We start from the raw sequence: 17,658 nt of genomic DNA on the forward strand, positions 1-17,658 counted from the left end.
ACACTAAAGTCTTGTTTGGTACAAGAAAAGGAGGTGGAGACAGAGGTACAGAAACATGGGACAGAGAACGAGCAGCAAAACGGCAGACGTGAATACCACCATCAATCAGATCAAATGTAACAATACCAGCACCAATCCGATCAAATGCAAACAATACCACCACCAATCAGATTAAATGTAACAAAGCACTCCAAACAAAAGGCAGGGACTGACAGACAGGATAAAAATACAAGATCAAGCTATAAGGCTGGAAGAAAAAGACACAAAGCAGCTAAAATTAAAAGGATAAAAATTTATAAAACATACACACAGTATCCTGAAGACATCTGGAATGGCTATATTAATATTAGAGAAAACAGTCTAAGATAAGAAATATCAGCAGGGAGATATTTCACAGTGACAAAAGGGCCAATATATTAGGGAGGCAGAACAATAATTACATAGATACACATTCAACAACACTGTCCCAAAATGCATGAATCAAAAACTGGCAGATTTGAAAAAGGAAATAGATAATCCAAAAGTTATAACAGAAGACTTCAATATGTCTGTCTCAGTAATTTTTAGAATTAGATAGAAAAGCAGTAAGGATACAGAAGACTTGAATAATGCTATCAATTTGACCGAACTTTCATTTATAGGACATTCCACCTAAGAGGGGCAGAAGACAGTTTTCAAGCGCACATCTAGGTTAGACCACATGTTAGGCCATAAAACAAGTCTTAATAAATTTGGAAGCTCTACAATCAGTAATTTCAGCTTTAGATTTAAGAAGCTAGAAAAAGAAAAAGTAACCCCAAGAATATATAAAAAAATAATGGAGATCAGAACAGAAATCAATGAAACAAAGAGAAAAATAGAAAAAAAAATTCATTTACAAAAATATAGCCAGAGTGACTGAGGGAGTTAAAAAGGAGTAAACAAAATTACCCAGATCAGGAACTTACACTACCACAGACTCCTCAGAACTAAACAGAGACAAGAAACAACCAGGAGCCATCCAACCAGACAGCTCAGGTGAAATGGATAAATTCCTGACAAGACACAAACCATTACACTCAATCCAAGAAGAAATAAAAAATCTCAACAGACCTGTATCAAGTAAACAAAATTTGAATTGGTAACTTTCCCACAAAAAAAGATCAGGTCCATGGGATTTCACTGGTAAGTACCAGCGAATATTTAAGAAATATCAATCTCAGACAAACTCCTTCAGAAAATATAGGCAGAACAAACACTTCCCAGCTCACTCTCTGAGGCAAAAACATCACTGTTGCTGCTGTTGTTCAGTAGCTAAGTCAAGTCTGACTCTTTGCATCTTTTAATTTCATGGCTGCAGTCACCATCCGCAGTGATTCTGGAGCCCACCAAAATTAAAATCTGTCACTGTTTTCACTTTTTCCCCTTCTATTTGCCACGAAGTGACGGGACTGGATGCCATGATCTTAAGTTTTTTTAACGCTGAGTTTCAAAGACATCATAAAGATAGACAATAGACCAATACCTTTCATTAACGTAGACACAGAAATCCTAACAAGACATTAGCAAACCAGTCAAGCAACATATATTTTTTAAAAAGACTATAGGCCATGACCAGGTGCGATTTATCCCAGGAACACAAGACTGGCTCAAAATCCCTTGATGAGATACAACTTGGTAAAAGAACAAAGGATGAAAACCACAAGGACATCTCAAGAGATGCAGAAAAGGTATCTTAAAAACCCAATGAATATTCACGATAAAATTCTCAAAAAACCCAAAACAAACCTAGGGGTAGGACAGAATTTCCTTAGCTGGACAAAGGACATCAAAGAAAAACCGACAGCCATCATCATAATTTACTGATCAAAGATTCAACGCTGTCCCCCTACGACTGGGAATAGGCAAAGATGTCTGCTTGCACCACTTCTATTCAATGCTGTACTAGAGCTTCTAGCTAGCTTGATAAAGCAAGAGTAAGAAATTAAAAGAATCCAGACTGTAAAGAAGCAAAACTGTTCACTGACAGACAACACAATTTTGTGTGTATAAAACCCAAAGTAATCTACCAAAAAACCCCAAAAACAAACCCACAAAACCTCAACCACTCTAGAACAAACCAGTTTATTAGCAAAGCTGCAGAATTCAAAATCAATACATAAGAATTGACTGTATTTCTATATATTACCAACAATCAATTGAAAATCGAAACCAGGGACTTCCCTGGTGGTCTGGTGGCTAAGACTGTGTGCTCCCAATGCAGGGGGCCCCCTGAGTTCCAACCCTGGTCAGGGGACTAGATCCCACATGCTGCAAATAAGAGTTCTCACGCTGCAACTAAAGAATTTATTTAAAAAAAGAGAAAGAAAACCAAACTCAGAAAATACCTTTACTAAAACATCTAAAAACTTAAGAATAAACTTAACAAACACAGACTAGACATTTTTAAAAATTGCAGAAATTAAAAACGACCTGAACAAATGGAAAGAAGCAGCATGTGCGATTTTCATAAGACTGTTTTCCCAAAACTGATCCGCATCATCCCACAGATAAAAGATTAGGCCCAGGGAGTTTTGGTGATGAATTCTATCAAATATTCAAGAATTCAATGCAGCCTCTATTAAAATCCAAGCAGGTCTTTTGTAGAAGGTAACAAGTTGTCCCTAAAATGCATATGGGGGGAGGTCCTTGGCGGTCCAGTGGTTAGAGCTCAGCACTTTCACTGCCATGGCCCAGGCTCAATACTGGTCAGGGAACTAAGATCCTATAAGCCATGAGGTGTGGCCCCAACTCAAAATAGTAAAATAAAATGTATATGAAGCAAAGACAACATTACAAAACAACTATACTCTAATAAAAATTAATTCTAAAAAACTTAACATTCCAACCCAGGGTTCCCTGGTGGCTCAGCTGGTAAAGAATCTGCCTGCAACGCAGGAGACCTGGGTTCCATCCCTGGATTGGGAAGATCCCCTGGAGAAGGGAACAGCTACCCACTCCACTATTCTGGACTGTATAGTCCATGAGGTCACAAAGAGTCGGACACAACTGAACCACTTTCACACCTGGAAAAAAACATATATGGAAATGCAAAGGAGTTTGAACAGCTTCAACAATTCTGAAAAAGGCCCCACAAGAGTGAGGCAGATCCCGCCTGATTTCTAAACTTACAATAAAGCAACAGTCAAGCAGAATATGGGTTTATGGACACAGAGACCAAAGGAGCAAGGAGGCACTGAGCACGGACATGCCTCCTCACGTCCACAGTCAACTGATTTCAACAAGAGGCCAATGCAGTTCAGCAGGGGAGAGGATGGTCTTCCAGACAAAGGGCACTGTGCCGGTTGGGTATCAAACACGACCCTCGCCTCAGACCATTAGCAAAATTGAGCTGAGTGGACCACAGACCTAAGCAAGAGCTAAAATTACAAACCTCTGAGAGCAAAACGGTTTTATATCAGGTAACAGTTTTTTGGATATGCCACCAAAAGCATGATTCATAAAAGAAAAAGCTGATAAACTGGAATGCATCAAAATCAGTTAACTTTTGCTTTTCAAAAACACTGTAAAAAAAAAACAACTAACAGATGTATCAGAGACCAAAAGAAAATATTTGTGGATCACATACTTGATAAAGGACTTGTTTAAAGAACTCTTAAACCCAAAGACTAGATAGAAAAGGAAACAGCCCACACAGCCCTTAAATATATATGACAGAAAGCTTAACTCTACCCATAAAAAATAAAATAAAACCTAAGCCTCACAGGGTCACCATGTCTCATCTATCAGATTGGCAAGGGTTCACACCTCTCCCCGGTGAAAGCAGGGGAGGCCTCCACACTCCGACCGGGGGAAGCCGCTGCTGGTGAGCCTCCTGGGGAGAAAACCGCCCACGTGTGAGACGCCAGACACGTGAGACCACCCGCTGGAGAGTTTATGATGGGCGAGTAAAGGGAGGCAAGTACAAGTAGCCATCAGCAGACTAAACACAACACAACGCAATGCAACTAGGACCCGTCTCCACAGCGGGGCACAGAGCGGCCAGCAGCAGAGCGTGAGGGAGTGCGCGCCAACCGAGCGGGCCAGCACGCGCCGTGGGCACAGAGGGGGCAGCGTGCGCCAGGGTGGGCCTTTCTCCTCAGCAGAGAGGAAGGGGGCATCTGTGTAAACCGATACTGGGAGGGCACACAGTGAGGAAACCTGGTTCTGGGGGTGAGTGGGGGCGGGGGGAGCAGGGGCCGGGTGCACAGGGGGCTGGGGTGATCACGGGCTGGGGGCGCCGGGGGCTGGGTGAGCGGGTCCTGGCCCAGGCCGAGGGGAAGTGGCGGCAGGCGTCCCAGGGCGCACCGTCCAGCGTCTCCCCTCTTGCAGATCAGACCACGTATTACAGTGGTTTAATCAGCCTCGGCCTTCACGTGTTCTTCCTTTAAGAACTGCTCAAGCATCTATTATAAAACCAGAGTCTCTGAGAAAAAAAATGACAGTCTGGCAAAATATCCTCACCTTTTGTTAACAGAAGATTCCTACCAGAAAAAAAAGCTCCCTTACAAAACCAAGATTTTTTGGATATTTTAACATTCCACTCTCATTTTATTAAAACAACACCAACAATGACCCTCTTCTGCTTCCACACAAACAAAAACCTCCACGACGCCTGACCACCTGGACCCCACACTGTGGTGCAGAATCACGACGAGATGACAGGCCCCGGAGCAGATTCCGGAGCAAGAAGCGCGAGTCAGTCGAGGGGACAGCCGCGCGCGCTTACTGGCCAGTGGCCTCGCTTCTCGCCAGTCTAAGCTTCCCAAGTCTTTCACAGAAACAGAATTCTGCGTTCAGTGCACTCACACGAGGGAAACCAAGAGAGAGAAGACAGCCCGGGCAAAACCAAGTTCGAGGAAATAAAGCCGTACCTGCTGCGCGGGGTAAGACGGGGGTGGGCTGTCCACTTTCCTTTCCTCTTTCCTGGGGCTCCCACTCCCTAGAGCCGTGTCCTCCTTCGGGGCTCCCGGGGGCTCCCCACTACTCTCGCCGTCTGCCTCCTCATCGTCAGCTTCTGAGGAACTGCTGCTGGTACTGCTTACCTGAGGGGACTTTAAAGACAGTCACTCGCAATTTACGCTTTGTCAACCAGAGTAACGCAGGACGCTCAAAGCCCGGACGCCGTCTGGGGGGCTCTTCGTCGCGATGTGGAGGCTGGGCGCATACCTCGTCCTTCAGGGCCAGGTTCTCCCCGCCGCCGTTCAGCTCCCCGTGGACGCCGTTCATGCTGGCCACCGCCTCGGCGTCCTCGTAGTTACCCAGGGGGTAAATGTCGGCAAACTTGGCCGACAGCGGGGCGACGTCCTCATCGTCACTGCAACTGAGGCGCGCAGAGACGTCACCGTGGGGCTTGGCCCGCTGAGGACCGCGCACCGCCCGCCCAGGAGCGCGGCACCGCGCCCCACGCACGCGTCTCAGTGGCTCCCAGTGACCTGGACCGGGAGGAAAACGCCCGAAGACACTGCTGTCCAGAAGAGCGGAAAACAACACTTCGAACGGAGAAATATTCAGGAAACCACAAAATTTCAATAGATCAACTTGAAGCGCCCTGGTGTACAACTGTTCTCTGTGCCATTTCCAAGCAGACGCTATTTTTTATCATAATTGAAGGGGAACAAAAACCAACCTTACGTCTTCAGTGTTTTTCATAACCACCAAAATTTCAGAGACAGCCAGCTGAACAAAACATTAAAGGCACTTATGTGACAAAACTCTGATTTTTCACCACAAGGCCAGCTAGTCAAGTCCATTCAAAATCATAGTTATCAACTTTAGCAAGACATCCAAGTGATAAGCAAATGGAATATCTATTAAAATAAAAGTAACATGACTTCAAGGCTGTGAAGACCACTTACAAATGTAAGGCTTCCTGGTACCCAAGAAGAGCTGGCATGGAGTTCCCAGCTCGGCGTACGTGGCTCAAGGCCTGACAGTAAGCGACGCCCCATGGGCCTACACCACCATGCCTCTGTATCCACTGTGAGCCTCAATCTTCCGAAAGGAGAAAACCTAAGAACTGGAGCCCTTTGGGCTTCAGGTCAGAGAGTCCAGAACAGCCAGACTCAGCTTCATCCCACTTCTGGGAGAACCGAGTCCAAGGACCATCGTGCGCGGCCACCTGGAGCTGCCACAGCAAGCACAGGCAGGCCAGCTGCCAGGAACGCCTGGCTCCAGGGCCCCCCGCACCTGCGGACATGGGTGCTGCCCTGGGCGGCACCCACACCGCCCCGGGGGAGCCAAGTGAAGTAACAGACCCACGCGCTGCCTGCGGCGCAGCGACTCCAGACTCGGGAGTCCACCATGGAAATGCCACGCGTTCGTCTCATGCTCAGAAGCGGCAGCAGGAAAAGGACATACACGGCCAGGAGCCACAAAGGTGCTGGGATGGCGGGGTCTGCTGGGAAGACACAGACCCCACAGTGCGGAGGCCAGATGCCCGCAGTGCCTCAGGTGGTCCTGGCTCCACCCCGCCCACAGCGTGGGCGCCCACGGCTGGCATCAGCCATAAAGACCCAGGAGCAGGCGGCACTCTGCCAACCTGGGTTCTGCCCAGATGACCGGCACTTGGTCGCGGCCGCTCCATCCTGAGCTGGCTCATGTCTGGCTGTGACGGCCCTCCACCCTGCACAAGCTCCGAGAGAGCACAGGGCTCATGAGAGCAGCCATGGAGCTCAGCGTCTGAGACCAAAGCCACACTGAGAACTGAGGGACTCCAAAGGAGAGCCTCGGGGCCGCCACACGAAATCCAGGTCAGGAGGCTAGCATCCCGAGGAACACGGGCAGCAAGGTCAGGGCGACTGTCCCTCCCCCGGGCTCCTGACCCCCACCCCCAGGCGCCACAACACATGGGAGGGTATGCTTAATCTCTTAAATAAACGCCCAGCAGGGGATGGCCCACCTAGGAGTCGGATGGGGCCTGTGTCCCCCGTGTGAAAGGGTGACCCCTCACTCGCACAGAGCACCTTGTGGTCGATGTAGGAGCACGGACGAAACCTCTCAGTCGCTTGTCGAAGTGACCACCGGAGCTCCCAGCAGGACATGGGGCAAGCGTGGACAAGGCAGTCAGGTGCGGGCCAGGCCAGCATGGGAGACGCTCCCTGCAGGCCGACACGCGCCTACCTCACTGCATCTGGCAGCTCCCGAAATAGCACCCATGCTTGGGCTTATTGAGTTCATGTGTTAAAAGCGATTTTAAAAATGAAGGGTCCTTTTTCTTGAAAAGCACCCTTAACACTACCCATACTCCTGCAGACATTACTATGTCTACATCCTGGAATAGGATGAGTTAAGTTTCTGAAACCTCATGACAAAGTCACGACTTACAACGTCGGTGCAGAGCCATTGTCTGTGAGGATGAGTCTGGGATGCTGCTGAATGGTGATGGGAGAGCTGGACGCCGACCCTGAGCTGGCTGACGACACGCCGGGTGGTTGCATCTCGGACAGGCAGTCGGGAGTCGTGTCCACCGGGAGGGGCAGCTGGTGAATGTGGACGTCACCTGTGACCGGGGGGTCCATGATGCCGCAGGTGAGGATGTGGGAGAGGCTGCAGTCGTCACAAGCACACCTGCGGGGAGTGAGGGAATCAGCGCAGGGCCAGCGGGCAGAGCAGTGCCCAGGGGTCCCGCACGCGCTCACCTCCGCCGGTAGTTGCAGTTGGGGCAGTCGGGCACGCTCAGCCGTGACGACAGCACGTGACGCATGGTGTCCGTGAAGCTGTTCTCGCCAGCGACGGCTTTCTTTTTCGTGAACTGGAGAAAATCATGAGACAACAGGTTAATTTTGCAAGACCTGCCCCATGACATGGCTGTATTTTTCGGTGATTCTGATGCTGTGCATGTCCCACTCAGAGACCAACTGCCCGCAGCTTCCTCAGGAGGGCCAGGGCCAGGAAGGGGGGCAGACGTGTGGTGTGCAGCATGGTCAGGGAGAGGCCCGGACAGAGGTCAGGGGTAGTGAGCCCACCAGGCTCCTCAACAGTACACACCCCGTGACGCCCTCACGGGGGACGCCCAGTCCTTGCCCTGGCCCTCCCGTGGGCTGGGGACTCGCTGGGAACCAGGGCACAGAGATAATCACTGCCCCCAGGAGCTTAGATTCTGGACAAAGAGACAGGTGAGAAACCAAACTTCTGGGGCACCCACAAGGTAAGGGAGCCCAGCAGACCTGCTGGAGAGGCAGGGAGGCCCTGGGGCACGCCAGGCCTGAGCACGGTGTGGGAGGCAGTGTGGACGCCGCCATTCGGGCACGGGGTGTCCAGGCCAGCAGGAGCACTGAGTGCCACCCCGAGCCCCCAGGCTGTGCACACAGAGCGGCCGCAGCCCAAGCCCCCAGGCGGTGCAGACACGGTCAGCACGGGCAGGACGGCAGCTGGACGGGCAGCACATGTGGCACTCGCAGGTGGGAGCAAGGCCACCGCAGGGCACGCCGGCCATGCCGGGAGGGCAGGGCTCTGGGGGCCGCTGAGGAGGCAGTGCCTCAACCCCCGCTGGAGCGGGTGTGCCTCTGCGTGTCAGAAAAGGAGCCTGTGGACCAGCTCAGGCACAGGCATGGGCGGTGCCCATCTGACACAGGTCACATGCCGAGTGTGTGGAGTGCAGGTGCCCTGTCCACCTGCGCTGCCCACAGCGGACCACGGGAGGGAGGGGAGCAGAGGCCAAGGGCTGTCACTGTGAGAGCAGCCAGGAGACACCGGCGCAGGCACCGGGCCAAGCAGGCAAGGCACCGGGCCAAGCAGGCAAGTCTCCCGGCGAGGCGACGCCCCAAGACCAGCATGCCAGGCCTGGGAGCGCGGCCGAGGTGGCGGGTGGGGCAGGGAGAGCCTGTGGCACGAAGGGGTGAGCCAGGCGGGCAGCAGCCACGAGACAGCACAGCCCCAGCACACGAGGAACGGACCCAGCCCAGCCCTGGGGCCTCACTGTGTGTCGCCCCTGGAAGGGAATCCGGAGAGACAGCACCCACCCAGGAGCCCGTGGGGACGCGGGGAGGCTGTGGGCCGGGAAAGCCACTCCATAAACGCGGGTGTTCCTGGAGGAGTACAGAAGACGAAGCAGTGGAAAGGAGAACCAGCCTGCAAACAGGTCTGCCGAGCGAGACATGCAACGTGGGCTCCGCAGCCCTCCGCTCTGCGGCGAACAGCTTCACTCCAACAGCGTCCTCCCACCCACACGCACCTGCTCTTCGATGAACCGCCTCTGCTTAAAGAGCTCCCAATCCTCCGTCAGCATGCGCTGCTTGGTCTTCATTGTCATCTACGTGAGATGCAGAGGGGACGCAGAAACAAACAGTCTTAGTGCCAGCAAGAGCTACCAGGACACTTTCGAGGGGAGACTTTTCACAAGACGCGAGACCGCGTGTGGGGACAGGAGGCTCCAACGACAGAAAGGTCACAGGACACCACCTCAGCAGCCCACTGACTCATTCAAAACCATCAGTTTTCATGCACGAAAAACACAGATGAATTCACACCAAAAAGAGAAACTGAGATATCAAAGATGGGCCTGCCAACACGGGGAGGAGACGGTCCCCGTTCGCTGAGTGCCAGGGGGGGCACCAGGGCCGCTGTCTGGCCACGAGCCTTAGCCCGAGACGAACACGTCCCGGAGCCGGACGACGGTGACCATCACAAGACTGAGTGCGGCTGGCACGGCTGCACTGCAGACTCGGAAACGGTGAGGGTGGCCAGGTCTGAGGAGGGCAGACTTGACCACAACAAGTAAGAAACTGAGGGGAGCAGGAATCAGGAAGAGGCTCAAGGCACTGACTTATGTGAAGACGACACGAAATGACTAAGTGATAATTACATAGATGTATTCTTACAAATTATTAAAACTGAAGCACCACCACGGAGAGGACAGAATGGGATACGTAGCTTCCAAATGATTAGAACACTGCGGGGGGGGGGGCATGTCCTATAAGGAAGGAAGCACCCCCCACAGGGGCTGCCCCCCAGCGGGGCTCCCCTCCAGCCAACACAAGGCAGCTGCCCAACTGCCTGCTAACAGCCGATCACATCTTCAAGTCAGACAAAAACGACCAATACACCCTCCAAATGAAACAAGCGTAACTTAACGCAAAACTTCAACTAGTAAGGAAGTAAAGGTAAAAGCAGAAATTACTGGAAAAACTAAGAAGTAAATGTGATCAGTAAACCCAAAAGTTGATTCTCTGAACTTCCTGCCAGGCTGAACAAGGGAAGAAATGAACCACAAAAATGGCGGGATGAGAAAGGACATGGACACATACAAAGGAGATTTTCTACAACAGGAGAAAACGCAAGCAAGTTACGCCTCTTTTAATTAAGAAGAGCTGCAAACAGGTGGCTCATCAGTATCTTGTTGGCCCTGCACAGTGCGCTTTAGAAGATGAGTCAACGAGGTGTCTGACATTCCAAACAATACAGACTTCCAGCAGCTGGGGCATGGGCAGAACTGAGGGGGGGAGGCCGTGGGCACAGCTGGGGGGAGGCGTGGGCACAGCTGGGGGGAGGCCGTGGACACAGCTGGGGAGAGGCCGTGGGCACAGCTGGGGAGAGGCCGTGGGCACAGCTGGGGGGAGGCGTGGGCACAACTGGGGGGAGGCCGTGGGCACAGCTGGGGAGAGGCCATGGGCACAGCTGGGAAGGGAGGCGTGGGCACAGCTGGGAAGGGAGGCGTGGGCACAGCTGGGGGGAGGCCGTGGGCACAGCTGGGGAGAGGCCGTGGGCACAGCTGGGAGGGGAGGTGTGGGCACAGCTGGGGGGAGGCCGTGGGCACAGCTGGGAAGGGAGGCGTGGGCACAGCTGGGGGGAGGCCGTGGGCACAGCTGGGGAGAGGCGTGGGCACAGCTGGGAAGGGAGGCGTGGGCACAGCTAGGAAGGGAGGCCATGGGCACAGCTGGGGGGAGGCCGTGGGCACAGCTGGGGAGAGGCATGGGCACAGCTGGGAAGGGAGCCGTGGGCACAGCTGTGGGGAGGCCATGGGCACAGCTGTGGGGAGGCCGTGGGCACAGCTGTGGGGAGGCCGTGGTCACAGCTGGGGGGAGGCCGTGGGCAGAGCTGGCGCGCCGGGAGCACTGCCTGCTGCCTCCCTGGCCTCCTAAGTGCTCTCTCTGCGGCCTGAAGCCAGAGGGAGGGAACAAACCATCCTGTGGCTGTCAAGGCCCCATTGCTGTCAACTGCCCTGTGAGCATAGCTTACACCCACCCGTGTATCTGAAGGATGTGGATAATTTCCTAGGCAAGTATCAATTTGTAAAACTCACTTAAGAAGCAGAAATCCCCAAACAGGCTCATAAACACAGTGTTTATTGAAAAGGCAGTAAAAAATATTGAGTCCCTGTTCCTCCCCCTGCAACAATGAACCAGGTCCCAAAGCTTTAAGGCGTGATCTATCAGTCTATCCTTTTCCTTCACAGAACAGGAAAGTTGAACTATTCCTGAAAAAAAAAAAAACAAACAGAAAGTTTCTCCATTCATTCTATGAGATTAGCATAACCTTCATACAAAACAAACAGGACCTGAAAGATGAAAACTCAGCAATACCTCAGAATAAAGATACAGTAATAAAGATCCTAAACAAAATATGCAATAATGGGTTAAACAAAAATATATACTCTTGTAGGGTTTAATTCCAGGAATGCAAGAATATTTCAAAATTAGGAAGCCTGTCGCGGAGAGTAGGACACGACTGAGCGACTGAACTGAACTGAACTGAATGTAATTCAACACTAGAACTGGACATGGAAAGCTGAATGGTTCAAAACTGGGAAAGGAGTACGTCAAAGCTGTATATTGTTACCCTGATTATTTAACTTATATGCAGAGTACAACATGTGAAACGCCGGGCTGGATGAAGCACAAGCTGGAATCAAAAATGCCTGGAGAAACATCAATAACCTCAGATACACAGATGACATCACTTTAATGGCAGAAAGCAAAGAGGAACGAAAGAACTTCTTGATGAAGGTGAAAGAGGAGAGTGAAAACGCTGGCTTAACACTCAGCATTCAAAAAACGAAGATCATGGCATCCGGTTCCATCACTTCATAGCAAATAAATGGGGTAAAAGTGGAAACAGTGACAGATTTCATTTTTTGGGGGGGTTGAAAATCACTGCGGACAGTGACTGAAGCCATGAAATTAAAAGACACTTGCTCCTTGGAAGAAAACCTGTGGCCAACCTAGACACCATATTAAAAAGCAGAGACATTACTTTGCCAACAAAGGTCCATCTAGTCACAGCGATGGTTTTTCCAGTGGTCATGTCTGGATGTGAGAGTTGGACCATAAGGAAGGCTGAGCACCAAAGAATTGATGCTTTTGAACTGTGGCGCTGGAGAAGACTCTTCAGAGTCCCTTGGACTACAAGGAGAACCAACCAGTCCATCCTAAAGGAAATCAGTCCTGGGTGTTCATTGGAAGGACTGATGCTGAAGCTGAAACTCCAATACTTTGGCCACCTGATGTGAAGAGCTGACTCATTTGAAAAGACCCTGATGCTGGGAAAGACTGAAGGCAGGAGGAGAAGGGGACGACAGAGGATGAGATGGTTGGATGGTATCTATTTGGAACTGGTCTGCTGTTCCATGTCCAGTTCTAACTGTTGCTTCCTAACTTACATACAGGTTTCTCAAGAAACAGGTGGTCTGGTGGTCTGGTATTCCCATCTCTTTCAGAATTTTCCATAGTTTATTGTGATCCACACAGTCAAAGGCTTTGGCATAATCAATAAAGCAGAAATAGATGGTTTTCTGGAACTCTCTTGCTTTTTCGATGATCCAGGGGATGTTGGCAATTTGATCTCTGGTTCCTCTGCCTTGTCTAAAACCAGCTTGAACATCTGGAAGTTCGCGGTTCACATCCTGTTGAAGCCTGGCTTGGAGAATTTTGAGCATTACTTTGCTAGCGTGTAAGTAGATGAGTGCAATTGTGTGGCAGTTTGAACATTCTTTGGCACTGCCTCTCTTTGGGACTGGAATGACAACTAACCTTTTCCAGTCCTGTGGCCACTGCTGAGTTTTCCAAATTTGCTGGCATATTGAGTGCAGCACTTTCACAGCATCATCTTTCAGGATTTGAAATTGCTCAACTGGAATTCCATCACCTCCGCTAGCTTTGTTCATAGTGATGCTTTCTAAGGCCCACTTGACTTCACATTCCAGGATGTCTGGCTCTAGGTGAGTGATCACACCATCGTGATGATCTGGGTCATGAAGATCTTTTTTGTACAGTTTTCCTGTGTATTGTTGCCACCTCTTCTTAATATCTTCTGCTTCTGTTAGGTCCATACCATTTCTGTCCTTTATTGGGCTTATCTTTGTATGAAATGTTCCCTTGGTATGTCTAATTTTCTTGAAGAGATCTCTTGTCTTTCCCATTCTATTGTTTTCCTCTTATTTCTTTGCACTGATCGCTGAGGAAGGCTTTCTTATCTCTCCTTGCTATTCTTTGGAACTCCGCATTCAAATGGGTGTATCCTTCCTTTTCTCCTTTGCTTTTCACTTCTCTTCTTTTCACAGCTGTTTGTAAGGCCTCCTCAGACAGCCATTTTATTCACAGCAAACACCCTCTTCCAATAACACAAGAGAAGACTCTACACATGGACATCACCAGATGGTCAACACCAAAATCAGAGTGATTATATTCTTTGCAGCCAAAGATGGAGAAGCCCTATACAGTCAGCAAAAACAAGACTGGGAGCTGACTATAGTTCACTCAAATCATGAACTCCTTATTGGCAAATTCAGACTTAAATTGAAGAAAGCAGGGAAAACCATTCAGGTATGACCTAAATCACATTCCTTATGATTATACAGTGGAAGTGAGAAATAGATTTAAGGGACTAGATCTGATACAGTGTCTGATCAACTCTGGATGGAGGTTCGTGACACTGTACAGGAGACACGGATCAAGACCATCCCCAAGAGAAAGAAATGCAGAAAAGCAAAATGGTGTCTGAGGAGGCCTTACAAATAGCTGTGAAAAGAAGAGAAGTGAAAAGCAAAGGAGAAAAGGGAAGACATACCCATAGAGACCTTTAAATATGCTTAATTCTGCTTGTGCGTATCCTGTTAAGGATTTCTACATCGATATTCATTACAGAAATATAGCTTTGGTCTGTAGTTTTCTTGTAGTGTCTTTGGCTTTGGTATCAGACTTATGCTGGCCTCAGAATGAGTTAAGAAGTGTTTCCTCCGTTTTAGTTTTACTCTGGAAAACTCTGAGAAGGGTGGGTATGAATTTTTTAAACGTTTGCTAGAATTCACCTGTGAAGCCACTGGGTCCTGAAATTTTCTTTGTTGGGAAATTTCGATTTCTGACTCAATATCCTTACTGGCTATAGGTTTATTGAGATTCCCCACTTTCTCATGATTTGGGTCTCGCTGGTCCCGCGTTTCTGGAGTTTGTCGATTTCATCCAGGTCACGCACCCTGTTGGCTTGCAGGGTCCTCAGGCTGCCCTGCATCTCCTGCGGGGGTCCGGCCTGGTCAGAGTTGCCCTGGGGATCCTGTAGCCCTCACACCGGACTCCGGGAGTCTGACTACAACCATCCTCAGCACAGGCTTCCCAGTGACGGCCTGTGGACTTCTGCTGCCAGTCTTTCAGCCCCTGGCCCTCCTGCAGATTCGCCAGGAAGCAGCGTCTCTGCCTGCAGGTGTTACAACTGCAGATTCTCACAGGACCAAGAGGGAATCCAAGGCAGAGCCGCCAACATCACCGCCTGGAACCACAGCACACGCTGCTGGGGTGCCGTCGGAACGGACAGGGTGCTGCTGTCCCTGCGCCAGTCTATCGCTCACATGGACCCAGAAGGTTCTCAGGGAACATGCCATGGGGCTTGTGGGGCTCCAGAGCATCCAAATGGAGCTCTGGAGTCCAGAGCACCCTGAGGAGGGGCCCCACCTGAGGGGGGGAGCCTGGCCTCAGACAGCTCAGCCCTGCACTCACTCGCAGCACTGGTGCTGAGAGGCACGGCGGGTCCCCAGACCCCACGCTCCCCCAGCCCAGAGGGCAGGCTCCTCAGAGCAGGTGGCCAGCGTGCCAGGGGCAGGATGTGCTCCTCTCCTCGGCCTGAATCAGCTGCTGTAAGTCTGGATGAGGCTGCCCAGGGAGAGCAGGGGAAGGGCAGCAGCATCTGCGGAAGGCACATCAGTCGAGCGACGTAGGCCAGCCCCGCCCCCACAGAGGCTGAAGCTGAGGGGTCAGGGGTCAGCGGCAAGCACAGCTGGAGAACAAGTGTCACATGAAGAAACCCCAAACCACCAGTGCCCTCAGCGAGAAGCACAGGCCAGTGGGCAGCGCATCGCCAGCACAGAGCAACTCCTGAGGCCACTCCCTAGATGTGCGGGGGCAAGAGGCCAGGCGCCACCGCACAAAATGAGCTGCCCCAGCCGAGCGCGGCTCAGCGGCGCCGAGCTCCCGAAGGCTGCCGGCACCGGCGGGCGGAGCGCCCGACCACGCCGGGGAGGATGGAGAGAACTCTCCCACGTCCTGAAGGAGACAGCCCCTGTGAACAGGACGGTCCCTGAGGCCGCAAGACTCCTGGGACTCGGCGAAACACGGAGAGAGGCTGGAACAAATGGCGACCCGGGAACGCGCCCGTCCCTTTCCGTGTCCCAGCCCCTCGCCTGGCTCAGGCGGCAGCGCTGGGACCGAGGACCACAGCAGACGCCGGGCGGCACTCACGGTCCGAGGCGGACACTGGCCCAGCACACACCTTCAGCAAGAACCAAGGGCGCATCTCCCCCACGGCCTCGGAGGTGCGCCCGGAGCTCCGTCACGGCCTCCCTCAGCCCTCACCCCGTCCCCTCGGGAGAGCTCCGTGTCGAGCGCCCCCCGCGCCCCCCGCCCAGGGGAGGCAGGCAGGCCACTCGGGCCGCCAGCGGCAGCCGGCTCGTGCTGCTGGACAGGCTGGGGCACGGGGGCCCGTGCTCCCGTTCAGACGCGGCAGCGTGGGTGGACAAGGGGCGCTGCGGGTCCGGGCCGTGTGCCCACAGGCTCTGGACGGGAAGTGTCCGTCAACAGCTCCCGAGGGCGGGCGGAGCCTGGGCGGTGGCCGGGCACCCCTCTCGCCCCGCCCCCAGCGTCCGCGGGCACGTGCCCCGGCATGCCCTCGGGGCACCCTCGCGGGCACCCACCTGCTCGTCCACGTAGGCGTCGATCCTCTTCTGGCACTGCAGCCACTCGGCGGCGACGGCGCGCAGCTCCTCCTCGGAGCGCTGGAACCGCTGCAGCAGCGCGCTGTACGTGTCCTCGCAGCAGCCATCGAGCGTCGTGGTCCCCAGCCTGCAGACAGAGGCTTGTGACCGCCCTGCCGGCACCTCTCCCCATGAGGCGGCGGTGCCCCCACCGCACCGCCCCAAGCCTGCTGCCGGTCACACGCAAGACATAGGCAGGCGCCCAGAGCCGAGCCTGGCCGAAAGCAGCAGCTCAGACAAGGAACAGATCCTGAGTGGTGAGGGACGCTGCTCTAAAAAGACTAAACACAACATTTTATAAGAAATACAAATTGTGGGCCAGGCTTTCACATTAAGTACGATTTTTCACATTAAGTATGTTTTTCACATTAAGTATGTTTTTTCAATTCAAAAAAACACAATTACAGTTTCATTTACTATATATCTTGTTAAGAAAGATAGTAAGACAACAAATGAGAGAATTAACAGAAAACAAAAGACAGCCAGGTAAATAGCTGGATTTCTGAAGAGGGCGTGTGGGAGTGCGGGGAAGGGGGCAGGTCATCTCATAAGGCAGGTTATCTTCAGAAACCGTTTGTTTTCCTCATCTCTGAACATGTCAACATCTGAGCCAAAATAATGGTAATAAAGGCCTCCCAACAAGGAATTTCTAAATTCAAACCAACACTTATAACTGCTCAGGAGCACAGGCTGGTGTGCAGGGTTAATAATCAGTGCTGTTTACACAGAAGAACCAGAAGCTGCCCACTAGGGTCAGAGCCGCTACTCCACACAGGGCTTCCCAGACAGACTCTGAGAGACGCCCACCCGCTTACACCCAGATGCACACACACGCACTCACACACTCGTCTGAAATGGAAATGCTCCCATTTAAACATATGTCATGTTTAAAATGCGTGTGTGTGTTGGGGGGGGTGAGGTGTGGACGCTGGAAAAAAGTCTGGAAGCAACACCAAACTGTATACGGTACTACCTCTCCTCATGATTTCCTGTTTTCAGAAGTCTATTTCTGAATTTCAGATTGCAATGACAACCTAATGATTTTATAACTAAAACAAACAATGTGACTGAAAAACGAGCAGGGTTCCACGGGTGCAGAGCCCTCTCCCTGCTGGCGATCACTGTGTGGAGACGCACACTGCGCGGACAGGGTCCTGTGTGCTGCAGCGTCTGTATGGGTCCCGTGCGCCAGAGGGAGACGCAGAAGCCCATGTCACTGACAAGCTGTGCAACAAACGGCGGGGCTGGGAGCCCGCCGGGGCCACTGCGGCCCTGTGACTCCAGGGCTCACCCCCAGGACTGCCCCCCTAGGGCTGTGCCTGGCCCCAGGACACACCGCTCTTCAGCACCCTGACCCCCAGGCCTCGCTGAGGCGGTTCCGGGCTCTGCAGAGCACACGAGCACACGGGCACCCAGGGGAGAGCATGGCAGCCCACAAGACAGGCCTCTGCAGCCAGGCCGTC

At 52.1% G+C, this 17,658-nt stretch overlaps 1 protein-coding gene across 9 annotated transcripts in view; it reads right to left on the minus strand.

The window, feature by feature from the left end:
- FAM193A (family with sequence similarity 193 member A) overlaps positions 1 to 17,658 on the minus strand; it is a 149,963-nt gene that overhangs the window by 35,092 nt on the left and 97,213 nt on the right. For all 9 annotated transcript variants that reach the window (XM_055434559.2, XM_055434563.2, XM_088836597.1 and 6 more), the window contains 6 exons: positions 16,136 to 16,283; positions 9,194 to 9,271; positions 7,659 to 7,771; positions 7,345 to 7,587; positions 5,188 to 5,341; positions 4,893 to 5,072 (listed from right to left, as the gene is read on the minus strand). In XM_055434559.2, the coding sequence (XP_055290534.2) occupies positions 4,893 to 5,072; positions 5,188 to 5,341; positions 7,345 to 7,587; positions 7,659 to 7,771; positions 9,194 to 9,271; positions 16,136 to 16,283 (916 nt within the window). The remainder of the gene's footprint in view (positions 1 to 4,892; positions 5,073 to 5,187; positions 5,342 to 7,344; positions 7,588 to 7,658; positions 7,772 to 9,193; positions 9,272 to 16,135; positions 16,284 to 17,658) is intronic.

This window comes from Moschus berezovskii, chromosome 5 (genome assembly GCF_049115385.1).
Source record: "Moschus berezovskii isolate FMDL1 chromosome 5, NW_MosBer_1.0, whole genome shotgun sequence".
Taxonomy (NCBI): Eukaryota; Metazoa; Chordata; class Mammalia; order Artiodactyla; family Moschidae; genus Moschus; species Moschus berezovskii.